The sequence below is a fragment of the Theropithecus gelada genome, chromosome 19, assembly GCF_003255815.1.
Source record: "Theropithecus gelada isolate Dixy chromosome 19, Tgel_1.0, whole genome shotgun sequence".
NCBI lineage: Eukaryota > Metazoa > Chordata > Mammalia > Primates > Cercopithecidae > Theropithecus > Theropithecus gelada.
This window is the reverse complement of record NC_037687.1, coordinates 42,707,938-42,729,888: the sequence shown is the minus strand read 5'-3', so window position 1 is coordinate 42,729,888 and position 21,951 is coordinate 42,707,938. Positions and strand designations below refer to the sequence as shown.

At 44.6% G+C, this 21,951-nt stretch overlaps 1 protein-coding gene across 3 annotated transcripts in view; it reads left to right on the top strand.

Annotated features, from left to right (window-relative positions):
* The first annotated feature begins 10,311 nt into the window (after positions 1 to 10,311).
* The window catches only part of ZNF527 (zinc finger protein 527), a 29,487-nt gene continuing 17,847 nt past the window's right edge, over positions 10,312 to 21,951 (top strand). The window contains exons 1-4 of one of the 3 annotated variants that reach the window (XM_025368091.1): positions 10,312 to 10,490; positions 14,838 to 14,911; positions 20,330 to 20,456; positions 21,497 to 21,592. In XM_025368091.1, the coding sequence (XP_025223876.1) occupies positions 14,879 to 14,911; positions 20,330 to 20,456; positions 21,497 to 21,592 (256 nt within the window). In that variant the 5' untranslated portion in view covers positions 10,312 to 10,490; positions 14,838 to 14,878. The remainder of the gene's footprint in view (positions 10,491 to 14,837; positions 14,912 to 20,329; positions 20,457 to 21,496; positions 21,593 to 21,951) is intronic. The other 2 variants (XM_025368093.1, XM_025368092.1) reach the window with 2 other exon arrangements.

Here is a 21,951-nt window from a genome sequence, read left to right as displayed (position 1 = left end):
GTGTATTGTGTGTTTTCTTTATAAAAACACAATATGCAGAAATAGAAAATGAAATTACTTTCTATTCTCCTTTGAATTACCAAACAACATCCTACAAGTAATTGAGTTTAAATATTTCCAACCATTGTAAAATGTACCATTCTAGCCGGACGCGGTGGCTCAAGCCTGTAATCCCAGCACTTTGGGAGGCCGAGGCGGGCGGATCACGAGGTCAGGAGATCGAGACCATCCTGGCTAACATGGTGAAACCCCGTCTCTACTAAAAATACAAAAAACTAGCCGGGCATGGTGGCGGGCGCCTGTAGTCCCAGCTACTCGGAGGCTGAGGCAGGAGAATGGCCTGAACCTGGGAGGCGGAGCTTGCAGTGAGCCGAGATCGCGCCACTGCACTCCAGCCTGGGTGACACAGCGCGAGACTCCGTCTCAAAAAAAAAAAAAAAAAAAAAAGTACCATTCTTCTGGTTGGGAACATACATGTTTTTTAATGGCAGTGTTCAACAAATTAACTTAAAATACTAGGTTAGGTCCCAGTTTTGTTTTGTTTTGTTTTTATGGAACTAGACTGAATGATTCTGAATTTTATTCAGATAATTAAATTTCCAAGAATCAGTAGGAAAATATAGAAACTATATAGTAACATGTCTTGGTTCACATACAGGTTTTTAGAATAGCTCTTTAGAACCATATTTAAAAACATAGAAAAACGAACCCATCCATATATGAGCATTTTGAAAGTGATAAAGCAGGATTTCAAAGCGATGTGAAAATGGCAATCACAAGATTCAGTGTGTTGTTGGCTATCAATTTAGGGAAAAAAATGTATATCCCAAAGTCGCAGTATCCATAGGAGTTAAAGTTAGGGCATCACTGTCCAAAATGATACGAGATGTTAGGGTCTTAATTTTTGTTCAGCATCTGAGTGAGCAGAGTGAGAAGATCTGGTAAAAAATTATGAAGTGTTATCCTAGGTGGAGTACTTGGCATGACCTGCTTTTCCCAGCCCTCCCCCATGGCAATTCATGGGCTGGCTTTCATACTTCTCAACAGAAAAATACTTTGAGGCCGGGTGTCATGCCTCACACCTGTAATCCCAGCACTTTGGGAGGCCGAGGTGGGTGGATCACAAGGTCAGGAGTTCAAGGCCAGCCTGGCCAATATGGTGAAACCCCATCTCTACTAAAAATACAAAAATTAGCCAGGTGTGGTGGTGGGCACCTGTAGTCCCAGCTACTCAGGAGGCTGAGGCAGGAGAATCGCTTGAACCTGGGAGGCGGGGGTTGCAGTGAGCTGATATCGCACCACTGCACTCCAGCCTGGGTAACAGAGCAATACTCTATTTCAAAAAAAAAAAAAAAAGAAAAATACTTTGAGATAAACTATTTTATAATAGTTTTAAAACTATTGAGTTTTACTTCCCTAGAGTCTTAGAATTTAATTATTCTCTTCCATAAAATCATGTCACAAAATGATTTCAAAGGTAAACATGTTCTTTTAGTGTTTAACTTTTAGAAAGAATATCACAGCTTTCAACTTTTTATTTTTTTTAAAGACCAGTGTGACTGGGTGTGGTAGAGCACCCCTATAATCCCAACATTTTGGGAGACTGAGGCGGGTGGATCACTTGAGGCCAGGAGTTCAAGACCAGCCTGGACAACATGGTGAAACCCCATCTCTACTAAAAATACAGAAATTAGCCAGGCCGTGATGGTGCATGGCTGTAATACCAGCTACTCAGGAGAATTGCTTGAGCCCAGGAGGCGGAGATTGCAGTGAGCTGAGATTGCCCACCGCGCTCCAGCCTGGGCGACAGAGTGAGACTGTCTCAAAAATAATAATAAAGGCCAGTGTGATAGTACACAGCTTTCAATTTAATTCATACATATAACTAAGATTTTGTATTAAATTGTTAAAAACTGTTAGCAAAAAATAGAACAAATGCTACCTGAAGACTCAAATAGATTTGAAAAGATACCAACCCTGTTCCATACAAACCCTGGAATACGGTTTCTATGGAGCCACACAAAGAGAACAGGAATTCTAAGAAAGGGGTCGAAAGCTACATTCTATCCTTTGGCCCAGCCCCAGCCCCAACCCTGTTGACATTAGGCCCTCTGTTCAGAACCTCTCAGGAGAGAAAACTGAGGCAGATAACCTGAGCTGTCCACCTGGACCTGGCCTGGAACTAAAATCTGCGTGCAAACTTGGAAGTTGATTAGGAGGCAAGCATCACAAAGTATTCAGTTATGTGGTTTCTTCGGAGTCTGCTGTTTTGATGATTTTCCAGTCTGTGTCTAGAAAGCCGTTCACTATTGTCTTATCTTTCCCATCTGAGATGACAGCTCTAAATGTTTAAAACAAACAGAAACCTTTCCCAGAGTAACCACTGTCCATCCTACCATTCTCACGGTAAGTAGTAGACTACACTGCACAAAGAAAATTTTGAAGAACAGATGGTAAACAGTATGAGACAATATCACCTCAAATCCACAAGTCTGTTATGGTGACCATTAAAATGTTCAATTTTAAAAGAGGTCATAGTAAGTTTTTACTTATTTATTTATTTTATTTATTTTTAAATTTTTATTTATTTATTTATTTTGAGACAGAGTTGCACTCTGTCACCCAGGCTGGAGTGCAGTGGTGCGATCTTGGCTCACCGCAACTTCCGCCTCCGGGATTCAACTGATTCTCCTGCCTCAGCCTCCTGAGTAACTAGAATTGCAGGTGTATACCACCATGCCCAGCTAATTTTTGTATTTTTAGTAGAGACAGGGTTTCCCCATGTTGGCCAGGGTGGTCTTGAATTCCTGACCTTAGGTGATCCACCCGCCTTGGCCTCCCAGAGTGCTGGGATTACAGGCATGAGCCACTATGCCTGATCTTAGTAAGTTTTAAAATAGCTATTTCATTTAGTTCTAATTTTTTTTTTTTTTTTTCTTTTTTTTTTTTTGAGACGGAGTCTCGCTCTGTCGCCCAGGCTGGAGTACAGTGGCCGGACCTCAGCTCACTGCAAGCTCCACCTCCCGGGCTCACGCCATTCTCCTGCTTCAGCCTCCCGAGTAGCTGGGACTACAGGCGCCCGCCACCTCGCCCAGCTAGTTTTTTGTATTTTTTAGTAGAGACGGGGTTTCACCGGGTTAGCCAGGATGGTCTCGATCTCCTGACCTTGTGATCCGCCCGTCTCGGCCTCCCAAAGAGCTGGGATTACAGGCTTGAGCCACCGCGCCCGGCCTTTAGTTCTAATTATTATGTAACAGTGGTTATCTAAGTATGGTCAGATAATGTTTAGGGGTCAGGCACAGTGGCTCACGCCTGTAATCCCAGCACTTTGGGAGGCTGAGGCAGGCGGATCACTTGAGGTCAGGAGTTTGAGACCAGTCCGGCCAACATGGCAAAACCTCATCTCTACTAAAAATACAAAAATTAGCCGGGCATGGTGGCGCACCTGTAACCCCAGCTACTTGGGAGGCTGAGGCAGGAGAATCACTTGAACCGAGGAGGTAGAGGTTGTGGTGAGCCAAGATTGCATCACTGCACTTCAGCCTGGGCAACAGAGCAAGACTCCATCTCAAAAAAAAAAAAAAAAAAAAAGACCAGAAAGAATGAAAAACAAAACAAAACAAAAGTATTTCATTCCGGAACTAGACACAGAATGAAGACATTGTGTGAGTACCTGAGCTGTTGCAGCCGCCTTGCAACCACATAAAGCAACACTGCCAATACATTGAGGATTGCAGAGCAGGAAGAAGGATTCTTGCTACAATTGGTCACCTGCTAAGTCGACTGAACTTCTTGCTAAGTGGGGAAATAAATATATTTACTGTATAAGCTACTTTCATTTGAGCATTGTATAACTTCCTATTAAAAGCATCTTTTTTTTTTTTTTTTTTTTTTTTGAGACGGAGTCTCGCTCTGTCGCCCAGGCTGGAGTGCAGTGGCCGGATCTCAGCTCACTGCAAGCTCCGCCTCCCGGGTTTACACCATTCTCCTGCCTCAGCCTCCCGAGTAGCTGGGACTACAGGCGCCCGCCACCTTGCCCGGCTAGTTTTTTGTATTTTTTAGTAGAGACGGGGTTTCACCGTGTTAGCCAGGATGGTCTCGATCTTCTGACCTCGTGATCCGCCCGTCTCGGCCTCCCAAAGTGCTAGGATTACAGGCTTGAGCCACCGCGCCCGGCCAAAAGCATCTTAATTGAAATTCCCAAATTCATATCTCTAGTACCAATATTTCACTGAGCTCCACACACATATATCTAAATGCCTACTTGATATTACTCTTTTGATATCCAACAAGCATCTGCGACTTAACATGATACCTCATCACCCACCCCCTCCTAGATACCTGCCACATACTCATTTTCCCCTATCTTAGTAAATAACACTACCATTTATCAAGGGGCTCAAGACATTTAGGCATTATATTGAACTTCTCTCTTTCCCTATATTAACAACCAAGCATCAGCAACTTCTGTTAGTTCTACACTCAAACTGTATCCCAATCTGACAATTTCTCATTGCCTCTTCCAGTGATGACCCTAATTCAAACCACCACCATCATAAGACCAGTGGTCTCCAAAATAGTTTATACATAAACAAGCCTGCCACTGACATGTAGAGACCTGGGTCAACAGTACAGATGGAGGTCCCCAGCCAGTCCCCTTCTGTTCCCACCGCTATCCTTGTCCCACATCATAAGAAGTCTTCTGTTCCCACATGTGGACACTCCAGTTTGCATATCTAAGCTCTGTCCAGCTTTACCAAATTGCTCTCATTTGGCCACATTTTGTGGATAGGCAGCACATTGCATCTTTGGAAGACAGATCGCGGGAAGGGGCTTTGGACACAAGAGATACAGGCTCTGGAAGCAGGCTGGAGTCCATTTGAACAGGAAATCCAAGGGATTTGGATACCCAGAGCATGGTCTGAAAAGTAGGTGAGATCTTCACAGGCATGTTTCTGCCTATGGACTTTCACCAGGAAGGAAACTGCTTGACTAGAGGAGGGCCAAAGTGTGGCCTTTTGTATATTTAATAACATTAAAATGTTAAATATATTATTTTGACCAATTGAGAAATAATAATTATAATAATAAAATAGGCCAGGAGCGATGGCTCATGCCTGTAACCCCGGCACTTGGGGAGGCCAAGGCGGGCAGATCACAAGGTCAGGAGATGAAGACCATCCTGGCCAACATGGTGAAACCTTGTATCTACTAAAAATACAAAAATTAGCTGGGCAAATTAGCCGGGCGTGGTGGCGGGCACCTGTAGTTCCAGCTACTCAGGAGGTGGAGGCAAGAGAATGGTGTGAACCCAGGAGGCGGAGCTTGCAGTGAGCCTAGACCTCACCACTGCATTCCAGCCTGGGCGACAGAGCAAGACTCCATCATCTCAAAAAAAAAAAAAAAAATTAGCTAGGCGTCTGGCGGGTGCCTGTAATCCCAGCTACTTGGGAGGCTGAGGCAGGAGAATCGCTTGAACCCAGGAGGTGGAGGTTGCAGTGAGACACTGTTGACAGAGGGAGACTTTATCTAAAAAAACAATAATAATAATAAAATGAATCTTTATAATTTTTTGACACTTAGAACCTTTGGTAGGAAGAAAAAAAGTACAATTTCATTTTTGTTACAGCGAAATAAAACGGTAATTAGTTTAAGACTTTTAAGGGTAAGCAATTATTATTATTATTTTTGTTTTTTCTTGAGATGGATTCTCACTCCATCACCCAGGCTGGAGTGCAGTGGTGAGACCTAGGCTCACTGCAACCTCCACCTCCAGGGTTCAAGCAATTCTTGTGCCTCAGGCTCCTGAATACCTGAGATTACAGGTGCCTCCCACCAAGCCTGGCTAATTTTGTATTTTTAGTAGAGACTGGGTTTCACCATGTTGGTCGGGCTGATCTCAAACTTCTGACCTCAAGTGATACACCCGCCTTGGCCTCCCAAAGTGCTGGGATTACAGGCCTGAGGCACCACACCTGACCTATCAATTATTATATTAAGATAAAATTTCAGGCCGGGCGCGGTGGCTCAAGCCTGTAATCCCAGCACTTTGGGAGGCTGAGGCGGGTGGATCACGAGGTCAGGAGATCGAGACCATCCTGGCTAACATGGTGAAACCCCGTCTCTACTAAAAATACAAAAAACTAGCCGGGCGTGGTGGCGGGCGCCTGTAGTCCCAGCTACTCGGAGGCTGAGGCAGGAGAATGGCGTGAACCTGGGAGGCAGAGCTTGCAGTGAGCCGAGATCGCGCCACTGCACTCCAGCCTGGGTGATACAGCGCAAGACTCCGTCTCAAAAAAAAAAAAAAAAAAAAAAAAGATAAAATTTCAGTGGCAAAAGTGGAATGGAAATGATTATAAGAAAAAGATACAGTGCATGCACCTATAAATGTTAAAAAAGAGCTGGCTCATGTATGTTTAATGAATGATGGTGGTTATAAAATTGCAATGATATTTAGATTCCACTGCATGGGTTTTAAAGAATGATATAAAAATCTTATTTTATTTTTTATTTATTTATTATTACTTTGGTTTTGTTTTTTTTTTTTTTTTTTTTTTGAGATGGAGTCTCACTCTGTTGCCCAGGTTGGAGTGCCGTGGTGCGATCTCAGCTCACTGCAAGCTCCGCCTCCCGGGCTCACGCCATTCTCGTGCCTCAGCCTCCGGAGTAGCTGGGACTACAGGTGCCCGCCACCATGCCCGGCTAATTTTGTTTCTGTATTTTTAGTAGAGACGGGGTTTCACCGTGTTAGCCAGGATGGTCTCGATCTCCTGACCTCATAATCCGCCCACTTTGGCCTCCCAAAGTGCTGGGATTACAGGCGTGAGCCACCACACCCGGCCTATTATTACTGTTTTTTGAGATAAGAGTCTCATTCTGTTGCCCAAGCTGGAGTGCAGTGGCATGATCTCGGCTCACTGTAACCTCTGCCTCCTGGGTTCAAGCGATTCTCCTGCCTCAGCCTCCTGAGCAGCTGGGATTACAGGCACCCGCCACCACGCCCGGCATATTTTTGTATTTTTAGTGCAGAGGGGATTTCACCATGTTGGCCAGACTGGTCTTGAATCCTGACCTTAAGTGATACGTCCGCCTAGGCCTCCCATAGTGCTGGGGTTACAGGCATGGGCCACAGTGCCCAGCCTAAAAATCTTATTTTAAAATATCAGTATTAAAAATATGCTAGAGGCTGGGCACCGTGGCTCATGCCTGTAATCCCAGCACTTTGGGAGGGCAAGGCGGGCGGATCATGAGGTCAGGTGTTCGACACAAGCCTGGCCAATGGGGCTAAACCCCATCTCTACTAAAAATACAAAAATTAGCCAGGTGTGGTGCCACGTGTCTGTAGTCCCAGCTACTTGGGAGGCTGAGGCAGGAGAATCACTTGAACTCAGGAGGTGGAGGTTGCAGTGAGCCGAGACTGTGCCATTGCACTCCAGCCTGGGCGACAGAGTGAAACTCCATCTCACACACACACAAAAAATGCTAAAAATGATATCTTTGCATTATTTAACAATGCAAAAAGGCTTTATTATTTTTTGAAATTGTTTCAAGAGGAATAGAGCAAAACATTTTAAAGACCACTGCTCTGATAAAGGAAGATCAGCCTTATTACCTTCATGGGCATGTATGCCAAAGAGAAGTAAATAGTGCTGCTTCCTGTCCCATACCAGCATATCTGGACTTTTTAAAGTTGTCACACCTCTGTACCCCAATTCCCCCAACTGTAAGATTGGATAAAAATATTAATTTTTTAGTATTGTAACAAATGAGAACATTTACAAAGGAAATTACACAGTTCTTGGATCTTAGAAGTCACCCATTAAATGCAAATTATCTTCTCCAGAATTTTTTTTTTTTGAGACTGAGTCTCGCTCTGTTGCCAAGGCTGGAGTGCAATGGCGTGATCTCAGCTCACTGCAACCTCCGCCTCCCGGGTTCACGCCATTCTCCTGCCTTAGCCTCCCGAGTAGCTGGGACTACAGGTGCCTGCTACCATGCTCAGCTAATTTTTTTGTATTTTTAGTACAGACGGGGTTTCACTGTGTTAATCAGAATGGTCTCAATCTCCTGACCTTGTGATCCACCCATCTTGGCCTCCCAAAGTGCTGGAATTACAGGCGTGAGCCATTACGCCTGGCCGGATTTTTTATTTCTATGGATTTGAAATTCATGAATCATTGTGTAGAGAGGTTCTTCACTGGCATTAATACTAGAGTATGGATTCATTTAAAAGATCTTAATAAGAAAGGCCAAAGAAAATTATGCTTTATCTTTCCCTAGGCACTAGACTGCCAAAACCAGTTACTGCCGGGCTGAGACCCCCTCCTCAGAGCTCTTAGGTTGTGGCAAATCCATCTCTTCCTTTTTGTTCTCCAAGCTCTAGAGTGTTAGCTGTTTCCTTAAGTTACAAATTTCTCCCTTTGTGCTCTTTCAGCCCTTCAACATTACGTCATCAGTTTCCTGTAATTAAATTCCCCTGTGGTTCTGCTTTCTTGACTAGACCATGATGAACAGAGCACTACCATTATTTGTTTTAGCAGTGCAGCCACATGGTTGGCATACTTTCAGAACCACTGCCTAATCTGTGGAAATGACCGAACTCAAACTAGTGTTGGACTTGGTGATATAAGAAAAATAAAGGACAAAAGTCCTTCCAATAATCACTGACATATAAGGAGATAGTCATATACACCCCTACAAAAAATTAAAAACTTCGCCAGGCGTGGTGGCATGCATCTGTGGTACCAGCTACTTGAGTGGCTGAGGCGGAAGGATTGCTTGAGCTCGGGAAGTCAAGGCTGCAGTGAACCAAAATGGCCCCACCGTACTCCTGGGTGACAGAGACCCTGTCTCTACAAAAAGAATGGAGAATCTTAAATTTCAGCACCTTGGTATGAAACATCCAAGATGATCTCTAACTTTCCTGATAATGAAGTCCAGAGAAGAACTGTTTAATCTAATTGTCAAGTACCAGACCACAATTATCATCCAAAAACCACTGAATTTGTAAATTTCCCCATTAAACCATTACATGTTTGTAGAGCCTTAAAAAAAATTCTGATTTTTTTCTGAAAGTAATAAAGCCCAATTTCACAGAGTAAACAGCAATCAGTTCTAATACCCACATTCCTTTTGTAGAAGATTCTCTAGCCTTAGCAATTAGAGGGCTCTCTGTGGCAGGGGATTGGAGGACGTATTCCAAGGAGGCATTCTCAAGAACTTTCCCTTGCTTCCACATAAGAATCTTGACTTACTAGGATCTTGACATGGATGCACCTTTCAGATCTTTCAGGGACTGGGGATGGGGAAGAATGCTGCTTTAGTCTGGAACTTTTTCACTCAGGGGCTCACATTCTTGTCCTGACTGTTGGCAGTTTTCTTAAAGCTGGGCCCTAAAGTTGTAGAGTGAAAAGGTGGAAACAACAGCAGGAGGAACACCAGGGCTATCGGTTACCAAACTACTTACGGCTCTGGTGCAAACAAGCAACCTCAGAGTAATGAAATCTAACCACCCTTCTGTGACTGGCATCACATTAGGTACAGGCAGAGATGGGGCATAAAAATGAGGATAACAGGCCTGGCGTGGTAGCTCACGCCTATGGTCCCCTCAATTTGGGAGGCCGAGGTGGGCGGATGGTTTGAGGCCAGTTCAGACTATCCTGGCCAACATGGAGAAACCCCTTTTCTATTAAAAATGCAAAAATTAGCCGGGTATGGTGGCGGGCGCCTGTAGTCCTAGCTACTGGGGAGGCTGAGGCACTAGAATCGCTTGAACCTGGGAGGCGGAGGTTGCAGTGAGCGCCAAGATAGCCTCAAAACAACAACAACAACAACAAAACCACAAACCCGGCCCATGGCAGGAGATGGGGGTGAAGGAACAGTGAGACCGGGAGACAGACAGAGATACACACATCGGATCAGTGGTATCCTCACAGTAACAGAAACGGTCACCCCCAATGTCAGCCACAGTCTCTTTCATCCACATTTTCACATTCAGCTACCCACAATCACGGGACGTGATTTAAAATACAGAAGCTCCCTGCACTGACAAAATCCGCCGCTCCTTTCGTGAGCAAGCATAAAGGTGTGCAGCAACAGTCACACACGAAGCACCACACCCAAGCATTCAACCAATCAGCCCAGCGCGCAGCCTGGCCGCTCTCCCCTACACAGCAGCTCACGCTCACTTGAGCGCCTGGGACCTCACACAGCCCTCTCCGGTGCCAGCCCCCGCGGCGCAGGCGCGCAGAGGAGGGGGCCGCGGGGTTCTCTGGGAGGTGTAGTTCAACGATGACGGCCGTGGCGCAAAGCGTTCTGGGGCTCGTGGTTCGCGGGGTCCATGGGGAACGCGGTGTCGCTGGCAGATTTCGCAGAGCTCAGAGTCCTGCACGCCTCAGTCCTCGCCTCGCTCCTCCTCGCGGAGGATTCTGGGAGGTGACGTCGCGGGTCTTGGTCGCGGGGCCCGTTTGCAGAGCCCGCGGCGCCGGGAGGTGAGTGGGGCCGGGCCCCGAGCGAGAGCGGGAGGTCAAGGGCAGGCTCCGGGTGGACCGGACGCGCCAGGGATGGGAACCCGGCAGGAGTCGCTGGGGAGGCCGTGTGTGTTTCACTGTGTTACCAACTATGTGACAGGCTGCGGGTGTGACAGAATGTGATCTTGTGTCACTGTGTGTGTTTGTGCGCGTGCGCCCGGTTGTGTGTGACTGTAACCATTTGTGTCTGGGGGTGAAACTGTGAATATGTGCGTTTGTGTGTGACTGTCTCTGCAGGTGTAGCTGTGTGTTTATGAGAGGCTGGGGTGTGACATTGTGTGTGTAAATGCATGTGTGTGGTTATGTGACCACCTGTTTCTGCGGATACAACTGCGTTTGAATGTGTGTGACAGCAAGTGTGATTGTGCGACTATGACCATCTGCCTCTGTAGGTATAGTTTTGTATGGGTAATTGTGACAAGATGTGTGACTTGTGTGGTATGCTACTATGTGTGCGATTGTGTGTGATTGTTTATCTCTGTTGGTGTAATTGTATGTGACCATCTATCTTTGTGCTTATGTGGCTGTGTATTGTGTGAGATTATGGGTGTGTTTGTGTGACTCTGTATATGTTTGTGATTGAGTGAGAGTTTGTATGTGTATATGAGATTGTGGGATTGACTTAGGAAGCACAGGAATATTAAAATTGCCCAAGTTCACACAGTTAACAAGTGACAGCAACAGAACTCAAACCCAAGCAGTTTAGCTCTAGTGGTCTCGCTTTTTTTTTTTCTTCTTTTTTCTTGAGATGGAGTCTCACTCTATTGCCCAGGCTGGAGTGCAATGGTGTGATCTCGGCTCACTGCAACCTCTGCCTCCCAGGTTCAAGTGATCCACCTGCCTTGGCCTCCCAAACTGCTGGGATTACAGGCGTAAGCCACCACGCCAGGTCTTTTGTTTTTTTTTTCCCAAGGTAGGATCTTACTGTCACCCAGACTGGAATGCAGTGGTGTGATCACAGCTCACTGCAGCCTTGACCTCCTGGGCTCAAGCAAACCACCTGCCTCAGCCTCCCAAGAAACTGGGACCATAGGCACGTGCCACCATGCCTGGCTAATTGTTTTTATTTTTATTTTTTGTAGAGACTTCATGCCATGTTGTCCAGGCTGGTCTGAAACTTGAGCTCAAGCAGTCCTCCCACCTTGGCCTCCCAAAGTGTTGAGATTATAGGCCTGAACCACTGTGTCCAGTCAAGTTCCCCCCTTTAATTACTAAATTCCCTTGTTCTTTCCCACATTGAGAGTGTGAAAAATGGTAGCCCTGGGTTTTGAGGGTTTTGGAAAAGATGGTCTGGTCTTGGAATAGGAACCTTCAGAACATGGGAACTTATATATGGGTCTCTTCCTTCTGTCCCCTTGTGAGTGACAGGACTCGGTCTAAAAACATTCTAAAACATTCTAGTGAGGCCATCCTCAGCTGCTTCTGGGGGAGGGAAGCCCAATCTGAAAGCCCAGTCTTCCTCTCCTTAGGTTATTGAGTTTGAGATTTTAGCTTTATCCTTCTTAAAACTCTTCCATATTTGGTGCTGAGAGTCTGGACCCATGGCTCTTTTTCTGATGTACCAAGTGTGCTGAGTTTTTTATCTTGACCTTCTCAGTTGATAAAGAAAAATATTATTTCATTTCCAAATGTGTGTAGAATCCAAGCAGGAACAAGGGTGGCACCTTTCTGCCCTAGGTGTTCGCTCATGCAATCTTCACAGTGGAAAAGAAAGTTTCTGAGAGATGGATTAACTTGCCTGAGGTCATGTAGCCAATGAGGGAAGGAGTGGAAAGTCAACCTGGGTCTGGGTGCTACATAAAAACAAAGTTTTTTTTTTTTTCATCATACCTTCTTTTTGGAGACTAATGGCTCATTCCAAACTTTTATATTGCCCAGGCTGGGCATGGTGGCTCACGTCTGTAATCCCAGCACTTTGGGAAGCCGAGGTGGGCGGATCACTAGGTCAGGAGTTTGAGTCCAGCCTGGCCAACATGGAGAAACCCCATATCTACTAAAAATACAAAAATTAGCTGGGCGTGGTGGCGCGCACCTATAATTCCAGCTACTCGGGAGGCTGAGGCAGGAAAATCGCTTGAACCCGGGAGGTGGAAGCTGCAGTGAGCTGAGATCACACCACTGCATTCCAGCCTGGGCAACAAGAGTGACACTCCATCTCAAAAAACAAACAAACAAAAAACATATTGATTGATTGATTGATTGATTGCCCAAGAGATACACAGCTATCAGAACAAAACAAACAAACTGAAGTTTCTTTTATGCAGGCTTCTGCTCCCAGATTCTAAGAAGACTACACTGATTCTCTTCTCAGGTTGCAAAAGCTTTTTTTTTTTTTTGAGAATCCCACAGTGCTGAGATTACAGGCGTGAGCCGCCGCGCCCTGCTGCAGAAGCTTGTATGGACAATTTCAAGCTGCATTACACTAAGGAAATAACTGCTAGGGACTGAGTTGTCTAGTGCAAAGTAGTCCAGAATTAGGGGGTGAAATTAGGGGGTGATGTATACTGAATTCTAGGTCAACCACAATTGTCCATCCATCCCTCCCTCCCTCCCTCCCTTCCTTCCTTCCTTCCTTCCTCTCTTTCTTTCTCTCTTTCTTTCTCTCTTTCTTTCTTTTTGAGACAGAGTCTTGCTCTGTGCTGTAGGCTAGAGTGCAATGGTGCAATCTCGGCTCTTGGCACCCTCTACCTCCCGGGTTCAAGCAAGCCTCCCACCTCAGCCTCCCGAGTAGCTGGGACTACAGACACATGCCACCACTCCCGATTAATTCTTCTACTTTTTGAGGAGATAGGGTTTTGCCACGTTGCCCAGGCTGGTCTTGAATTCCTAGGCTCAAGTGATTTGCCCACCTTGACCTCCCAAAGTGCTGGGATTACAAGTGTGAACCACCGTGCCCAGCCTGTCCCTATTTTGACGATGAAGAAATGTTGACCCTAAGAGGACAAGGAACTTACTTCAGACTGCCCAGTTTGTAGTTCCTTTAGTATTAAAATTTGGCAATGTTTCCCTCAGGCTGCATTTCCGTAGGGAAATAAAGGTAACATCTGCCATTTCTAAAGATGCCTCTCTAAGGAATATATGGCATTGGTTACTCAGGTTGTGTTGAATATTCGCCATTCAGACATCGTGCCCTTTCAAAAGAGGACTGGTTTTGGGGTCACATTTCAGTTGGACCCCTGACTTTGAGTTGGTTGTTTAAGCTTCTGGAACCTCCCTTTTACTACCAGTAAAGTGGAGATATTAATACCTATCTTTATAGTTTTGTGGAGTAGTAGTTCTGAGGATTAAATGAGATAATGACACAATGATACCTATGTGTGACATAGATACCTATGTGTGACAGTCTCTGTCTTTGTGCTAATATGGCTGTGTGTGTGAGAGAGATTATGCCTATGATTGTGTAAATGTGTGTATGTTTGTGATTGGGTGAGAATTTTATGTGTATGTGAGATCATGGGATTAATTATGTGGGATCTAGTCTGATTGTGAGGCACAGGAAAATTAAAATTACTTGCCTAACACAGCATGAGTTAACATGGTATATTTATATTACATGAGGCACAGTAAAATTTCTTCATTTATCTAATACTTTTGAGAAACTACCATGGTTTGGTGGTGTTCTGTCATTAGAATACACCAGTGAACCAAACAAAACCTGGTTCTCTTGGATCTTATAATCTTGTATGGGAAGAGAAACAGTGAAACAAAGCTATATGTAACATGTCCAGTGGTGATAAACGCTAAGACGAAAAATAATTCAGCGTAAAGAAAAGGCCAAGAAAAATTGAGTACCTGGAACAGGGGTTCCCTTTAGGTAGAATTTTCAGGGAAGTCCCTCTGATGAAGGGACACCTGAATGCATATAGGAATAAAGAGGAGTGGCCCATACTGGTGTCTGGGAGAAGGTTCCAGGCAGAAGGAAAAGGTCACAACCCTGAAGGAGGGGTGTACACAGTGTTTGAGTAACAGCAGAAAGACACGTGTGCCTGGAGTGTGGTGAGCAAGGGGCAAAAGGGTAGGAAATTAGGTCAGAGGTGCAGCCAGGGGCTGGATCATGAACCACCTTGTTGGCTGTAGGACAGACTTTGGATTTTGTTGAGTTCAGGCTACGCGTCCTTAATATAAGTCAAGACTTTGAGAGTTAAGTTCAGCTTTGGATTCCCCCGCGCCACCCCCTGCCAGATCTTGGAAAAGGTGAGACTGGCCCATGTAGGGAGAAGAAAGGGGCAATAGTTCCATTTTGTGGGTCTTGGACCAAAAACATAGGGCTGACACACCATCATTTCTTCCTTAACTCTCCCTTCTCAGGACTTTGTTCTTCTTCAGAAGAGAAAACTGAAGAAGGAGGAATGGCCGTGGGGCTTTGTAAAGCCATGTCCCAGGTAAGCATGCTCTTTCGCTTTGTTTTCAGACATTTGACCTCATTTTTCAGGACTTTGGAACCGCAGGGAAAGTCACAAATAGCCCAATGAGCACCCCCTCTACTTTTCTCTCTCCACCTTTTGTTCATATAATCCTTCTACAAAACATTTAATATCTTTTTTACTCAGCATTATGCTCACCTGTGTGATGCAGCAGAGCTGTCCTCTTTAGATGGATGATGATTTCTTGAGTTGGTGATGAGGTGCAAGTGAAATAAGGGATAGAGGTTGATTACTGAGTCATCTATTAAATAGGGAGGTCAAGGATGGCCTCTCTGAGAAAGTGACATTTAGCAAGGCAAAACTTCAGTGAAAGTAGCAAGTAAGTTTTGTGGAGATCCGGGGAAGAGCTTTAAAAGAAGGAGTACAAAGTTATTATGGTGGGAGCGTGTTTGGTGTGTTCCAGGGATAGCAATGAGTCTGTCCTTGGAGAGAAATGATCACTATGATGTCAGAGGAATAGCTGGGGACCAAATTATGTAGGCCCTTTCAAGTCATGATCTGAACTTTGAATTTGGTTCTAAGTGAAGGAGAGTTAAGTTCATTGGAGCGTTTGTGATCTGATTTGATTTATGCCTTAAAGTGAAAACAGATAGCAGGGGAGTAAAGGTGGAAGCAGGGAGGCCAGTCAGGAGACTGTTTTAGTAATCCAGACAGGAGGTGATAGCAGCCTGGGCCATGGTGGTGGCATTAGAGCTAGTGAGATTCTGGGTATACACTGGAGATAGAAAATGCGATTTGATCAAGGATTAGTTGTGGTGTGTGAGAGGAAGAAGTCAGGATGCCTACAGAGATTTTTGGCTAGGCAGCTACATGAATGGGCATGCCATTTACTGAGCTGAAAAGACAATGTGAAGTGGGATGGACATCAAGAATTGAGTTCTGAAGGCCGGGCACGGTGGCTCACGCCTATAATCCCAGCACTTTGGGAGGCTGAGGCGGGTGGATCGCGAGGTCAGGAGATCAAGACCATCCTGGCTAACACGGTGAAACCCGGTCTCTACTAAAAATACAAAAAATTAGCCGGGTGTGGTGGCAGGAGCCTGTAATCCCAGCTACTTGGGAGGCTGAGGCAGGAGAATGTCATGAACCCAGGAGGTGGAGCTTACAGTGAGCTGAGACTGCGCCATTGCACTCCAGCCTGGGTGACAGAGCAACACTCCGTCTCAAAAAAAAAAAAGAGAATTGAGTTCTGGATATATTTAGAGACCTTTTGGATATCCAAATGGAATGCTGATTATACATCTGGAGTTCAGGACTATAGATGTGAATTTGGGAGTCCTTAGTGTATTTTTTCTTCCTTTCCTTTCTTTTCTTTTCTTTTCTTTTTTCTTTCTTTTCTTTCCTTCCTTTCTTTTTTAGACGGAGGGTTGCTCTGTTGCCCAGGCTGGAGTGCAATGGCGCAGTCTCGGCTCACTGCAGCCTCTGCCTCCTGGGTTCAAGCGATTCTCCTGCCTCAGCCTCCTGAGTAGCTGGGACTATAGGCACATGCCACCATGCCCAGCTAATTTTTGTATTTTTGGTAGAGATGGATTTCACTATGTTGGCAAGATGGTTTGGATCTCCTGACCTTGTGGTCCACCTGCCTAGGCCTCCCAAAATGCTGGGATTACAGGTGTGAGCCACTGCGCCCGGCCATCCTTAGTGTATTTAAAGCATGAGACAGGGTGAGATTATCTTGAGGGCAAGGTTGTGGTGAATGTAGGTAGGAAATAGGTCGTAGGACTGAGTTTGGGATGTTCAACATTTAGAGCCACACAAGAAGAGGAGGAACTAGCAAAACAGACTGAGAAGAGCTGATGTAGAAGGAAAACCAGAAGAGTGTGGGTTCTGGAAGCCAAGAGGAGAAAGTATTTCAAGGATAGGATGATCAACTGAGCCAAGTTCCTCTGAGAGGGACTGAAGAAGATGAAGACTGAGAACTCACCATTGGATTTGGTAACATAGAAATATTCTGGACAAGAGCTACTTCATTGAATGACTGGGATGAAGACATCATTGTGGTGGGTTTAAGGGAGAATGGAGGCCGGGTGCAGTGGCTTATGGCTGTAATCCCAGTACTTTGGGAGGCCAAGATGGCGGGACCATCACCTGAGCCCAGGAGTTCAAGACCCACTATGTATGCAGGGCAACATAGGGAGACTCTGTCTCTAAAAAAATATTTGATACTAAAATCCAAAAACATAGGCATGGTGGCAGATGCCTATAGTCCCAGCTGCTTGGGAGACTGAGGTGGGAGGATCACTTGAGTCTGGGAGTTTGAGGCAGCAGGGAGCTATGATTCATGTGATACACATTCCAGCCTGTGCAACAGAAAAAGAGTGAGACCCTGTCACAAAAAAAAAAAAAAAAAAAAAAAAAGGCCTGGTGCAGTAGCTCATGCTCATGCCTATAATCCCAGCACTTTGGGAGGCTGAGGCAGGTGGATCACCTGAGGTCAGGAATTCAAGACCAGCCTGGCCAACATGGTGAAACCCCATCTCTACTAATAATATAAAAATTAGCCAGGCGTAGTGGCACATGCCTATAATCCCAGCTACTCTGGAGTCTGAGGCAGGAGAATCGCTTGAACCCAGGAGGTGGAGGTTGCAGTGAGCTGAGATCGTGCCATTGCACTCCAGCCTGGGTGACACGAGTGAAACTCCATCTCCAAAAAAAAAAAAAAAAAGCAGAAAAAAGAGAATGGAAAATGAGGAAGGTGAGAACAAAGACAGTGAATTTAGACTTACAGTAGTGTAGCCAGCAGGCACATATGAGTACTCTAAATTGTGATACGCTGTAAGTGCAAAGTATATACCAGATTTTGAAGATTCAGTGCAAAAAAGTGTAAGAAATCTCATTAATTTTTTTATATTATTACATGTTGAAATGATAACTTTTTCGATATATTGGGTTAAATAAAAATATTTTTTTCTATTTATTTCTTGTGACTACTGGAAAATTTCAAATTACATATGTGACTCAAATATTTCCGGTAGATAACACTGGTCTAGACAACTCATCGGAAGAGTTTTGTTATTAAGAGGAGTAGAGAAATGGGGAAATAGCTAGAGTGAGATCACGGAAAGGGAACTTATTTATTTATTTATCTATGCATTTATTTACAAGATGGAAGACATTGCATCAGTTTTTTTGCTGATTGGAATGATCCAGTAAAGCGAGAATAGTTGGTAGTACAAGGGAGAGAGGTGAAAATATCTTTGTGTGGGCAAGTGGAGGGACTGGTCTTCGAAGCCTAGAGTTTTATCCATAGTCACAGAGGGCAAACAGAATATACAGCTATCAGTACAGATACAGAAGGGTAAATACATATGGTGGCTGGAGGATGAGGAAGTTCAAAGTGAGAACGAGATGAGTTGATGAGAGAGTAATGAAATAGTTATCAGGAGATGGGGAGAGTGAATTTATTAGGGAAGCATAGTAGAGTGGTTTTGCAGTGCTTTTGAGGACTCTCTGGCCATATGTGAGAAGTAATTTGTGTCAACATGTTTTATTAATCACGTTCTAGCAAGGTAATCAAAAGGCGACTATTTACAAGGTATTATCAGGACATAGAGAAACTATGAAGGATCGTGCTGTACTCCGGGGCTCATAACAGCATGGCTCTCTTACTTCTAACCCTAGATCTTTGAATCCAGAGACAGAGAGCTGGGTGGAGGGGGCCCCTGACAGGTGTTCTGAACTTTGATTGAAAGACAGAGACCACCCAGGGTGGTGCTCCCACCCAGGGAGGGAGCCAGGGGAATAAGTATTCTGCCTTACTTACCTTCCTTTCATCTCTTGCTTGTGGCTGAACCCAACAGAATATGGGATGGGACAAGGGAGTTTATTGATGCAGTCAGCCTCCTAGGACTCAGAAAAGAGTAGAGGAGCACATGGAAGTTATACAACACTATGGAGTTGTGTAATTTTTTCCCTAGACACATTCAGCCCTATTTCCACTACGTAGAATAACCATATTTGATATTTCTTTTTTTTTTTGAGATGGAGTCTTGCTCTGTCACCCAGGCTGGAAGTGCAGTGGCACGATCTCGGCTCACTGCAGCCTCCTCCTCCCGATTTCAAGCAATTCTCCTGCTTCAGCCTCCCAGGTAGTTGGGACTACAGGCACATACCACCACGTCCAGCTAATTTTTGTATTTTTAGTAGAGACGGGGTGTCACCATTTTGGCCAGGCTGGTCTCTAACTCCTGACCTCAGGTGATCTGCCTGCCTTGGCCTCCCAAAGTGCTGGGATTACAGGCATGAACTACCATGCCTGGCCTGATATTTCATTATTTTTGATAAGAAAAAGAGAACATATTATGCAGACTGGAACCCTATCATTTTTAAGCACTGAATACTCTTTCTTCGTATGGACATTTTATAGGAAACATCACCATTTATTCCCTGAGTAGCAAATGTTTACTGAGAGTTTACAAGGTGATCAGTTTTGTAATAGACACTAGATACATATCAGCTTATAAAACAAATATCTCTCCCTTCATTTAGCCTACAGTTCAGCGCTATAGCCTGAATTCTGTTTTTGAACATGTAATTTTTTTTTTTTTTTTTTTTTTTTTTTTTTGAGACGGAGTCTCACTCTGCCGCCCAGGCTGGAGTGCAATGGCCGGATCTCGGCTCACTGCAAGCTCCGCCTCCCAGGTTCACGCCATTCTCCTGCCTCAGCCTCCCGAGTAGCTGGGACTACAGGCGCCCGCCACCGCACCCGGCTAGTTTTTTGTATTTTTTAGTAGAGACGGGGTTTCACCGTGTTAGCCAGGTTGGTTTCGATCTCCTGACCTCGTGATCCGCCCGTCTCGGCCTCCCAAAGTGCTGGGATTACAGGCTTGAGCCACCGCGCCCGGCCTGAACATGTAATTTTTTTCCAGATTTTTTGCATAACCTTGCAATGAAAATTCTATCTAAGTCGCTTCACATATACTTCATTATTTCTTCAGGATATGTTCCTGGACATGTCTCCTTACATATAAAGTCTAACTTTCAGGCCATACCCTTTTGTTAAAGCCCAATTCAAGGCCTTTCTCCTATTGTGCCCCACCTGATGTCTCAATTTGGGGAATATAAAGGAATCCCCCATATAAGATTTTCTTTATACTTAGTATACGTAACATACAACTTAGTCTTTGCTGTTTCTTCTTACAAGCTAATTTTGTGTATATATGTCTTTTTTACAAAAATGTAAAATTATCAAATGGTGAGTCTGTTTCTAATATTTCTCTTCTCTTAAAGTATTTGACAAACCTCAGCATGTAATTGTTCTCCAATAATTATTTTCCTTGCGTCACTTAGAGCTTTGAACTCTGGCCAAATGCATCTTTTTGGCTAGGACTATATGGGTGTCTGGGCACCTGGTGAACAAGAATTTTTTTATTTCAGGGGTTGGTGACCTTCAGAGATGTGGCGCTAGACTTTTCCCAAGAAGAGTGGGAATGGCTGAAGCCATCTCAGAAGGATTTATACAGAGATGTCATGTTGGAGAACTACAGGAACTTGGTATGGCTGGGTAAGGATGTTTCTCCCCCATCATTTAACAATCTTCCTCTGGAGTGTTTTTGCTTCCTCTGTTGAGAATATCTAGGACATCTTAAAAGCACTTACTTGCCTTTCTACTTCCTGTCCCCAGGAAGTGATTTGAAATATGTATATATTTTTAACTTTTTAAGTTTCTTAAATTTTAATTAATTAATTTACTTTTGGCAGATATTCTGAACACATTAAGTAATTTCTTTTTTTTTTTTTTTTTTCTGAGACAGAGTCTTGCTCTTGTTGCCCAAGCTGGAGTGCAGTGGCGCGATCTTGGCTCACTGCAACCTCTGCCTCCCGGGTTCAAGCGATTCTCCTGCCTCAGCCTCCTGAGTAGCTGGGATTACAGGCGCCCGCCACCATGCCCGGCTAATTTTTGTACTTTTAGTAGAGATGGGGTTTCTCCATGTTGGCCAAGCTGGTCTTGAACTCCTGACCTCAGATGATCCGCCCACCTCGACCTTCCAAAGTGCTGGGATTACAGGCGTGAGCCCCTGCGCCTGGTGTATGAAGTAATTTCATAGAGTTGGAAATGGGTAGTTCCCTTTGCCATAGAATGGTGGTTTGGAACAGCAACATCAACATGTCCTGGGAATGTGTTAAAGTGCAAATTATGAGGCCCCATTCTAGACCTACAAAATCAGAAACTCTGGGAGTAGGCTCAGTAGTCTGGGTTTCAATAAGCTCTGCAAATGATCCTGATGTCTATTAAAGTTCGAGAGCCACTGTAGTTTCTGACGCAATAGTTCTGGGTTGGGGCCTGAGAATGTGCATTTCTAATTAGTTCCTAGGTGATGGCTGCAGCTGCTGTAGCACTTTGAGAACCACTGCCACGGTAGAAGCTTCATCCTCCTCCTCATCCACACAAGCATCATTCCATTCTCTAGCCCTTCCTCTAATGTCCATTCTTGCCTGATGATCGAGAGATTGGGTCTGCGTCCCAGAACAGCTGTGGCATGTTGATTTGTTTGTCTGTATGTCTGTCTGTCTCTTGCTCTCATTTTCTTTCCCTGTGAACAGGACTCTCCATTTCTAAGCCCAACATGATCTCCTTACTGGAGCAAGGAAAGGAGCCGTGGATGGTGGAGAGAAAGATGTCACAGGGTCACTGTGCAGGTGAGTGACAGATCACCAGGCAGGGAGGACTATTGTAAGGTACTCGACCACGTAGTAAGTAGGAAACTCTTTTGGGCTTCAGGTGGGATGAGAACTGAAATCTCCCTAGTATGTGCTTCCCTAGAAACCTCACCACACCCTGGGGTTTTTTCTTTTTCTTTCTATCAAATTATGCTCTCTAGTCTTCCACCTATACCTTGAATCTCAATCCTTCTCAGCTCTTCTTTTCCCTTTACAGTTAGAATTATATTTCATTTCCAGATTTCTTTTTCGGAGTTTTTATTTTTATCAGAATTATGAAAGATATGTACACACATTGTTTTGTTTTTTTTTTTTTTTTTTTTTTTTTTTTTTTTTTT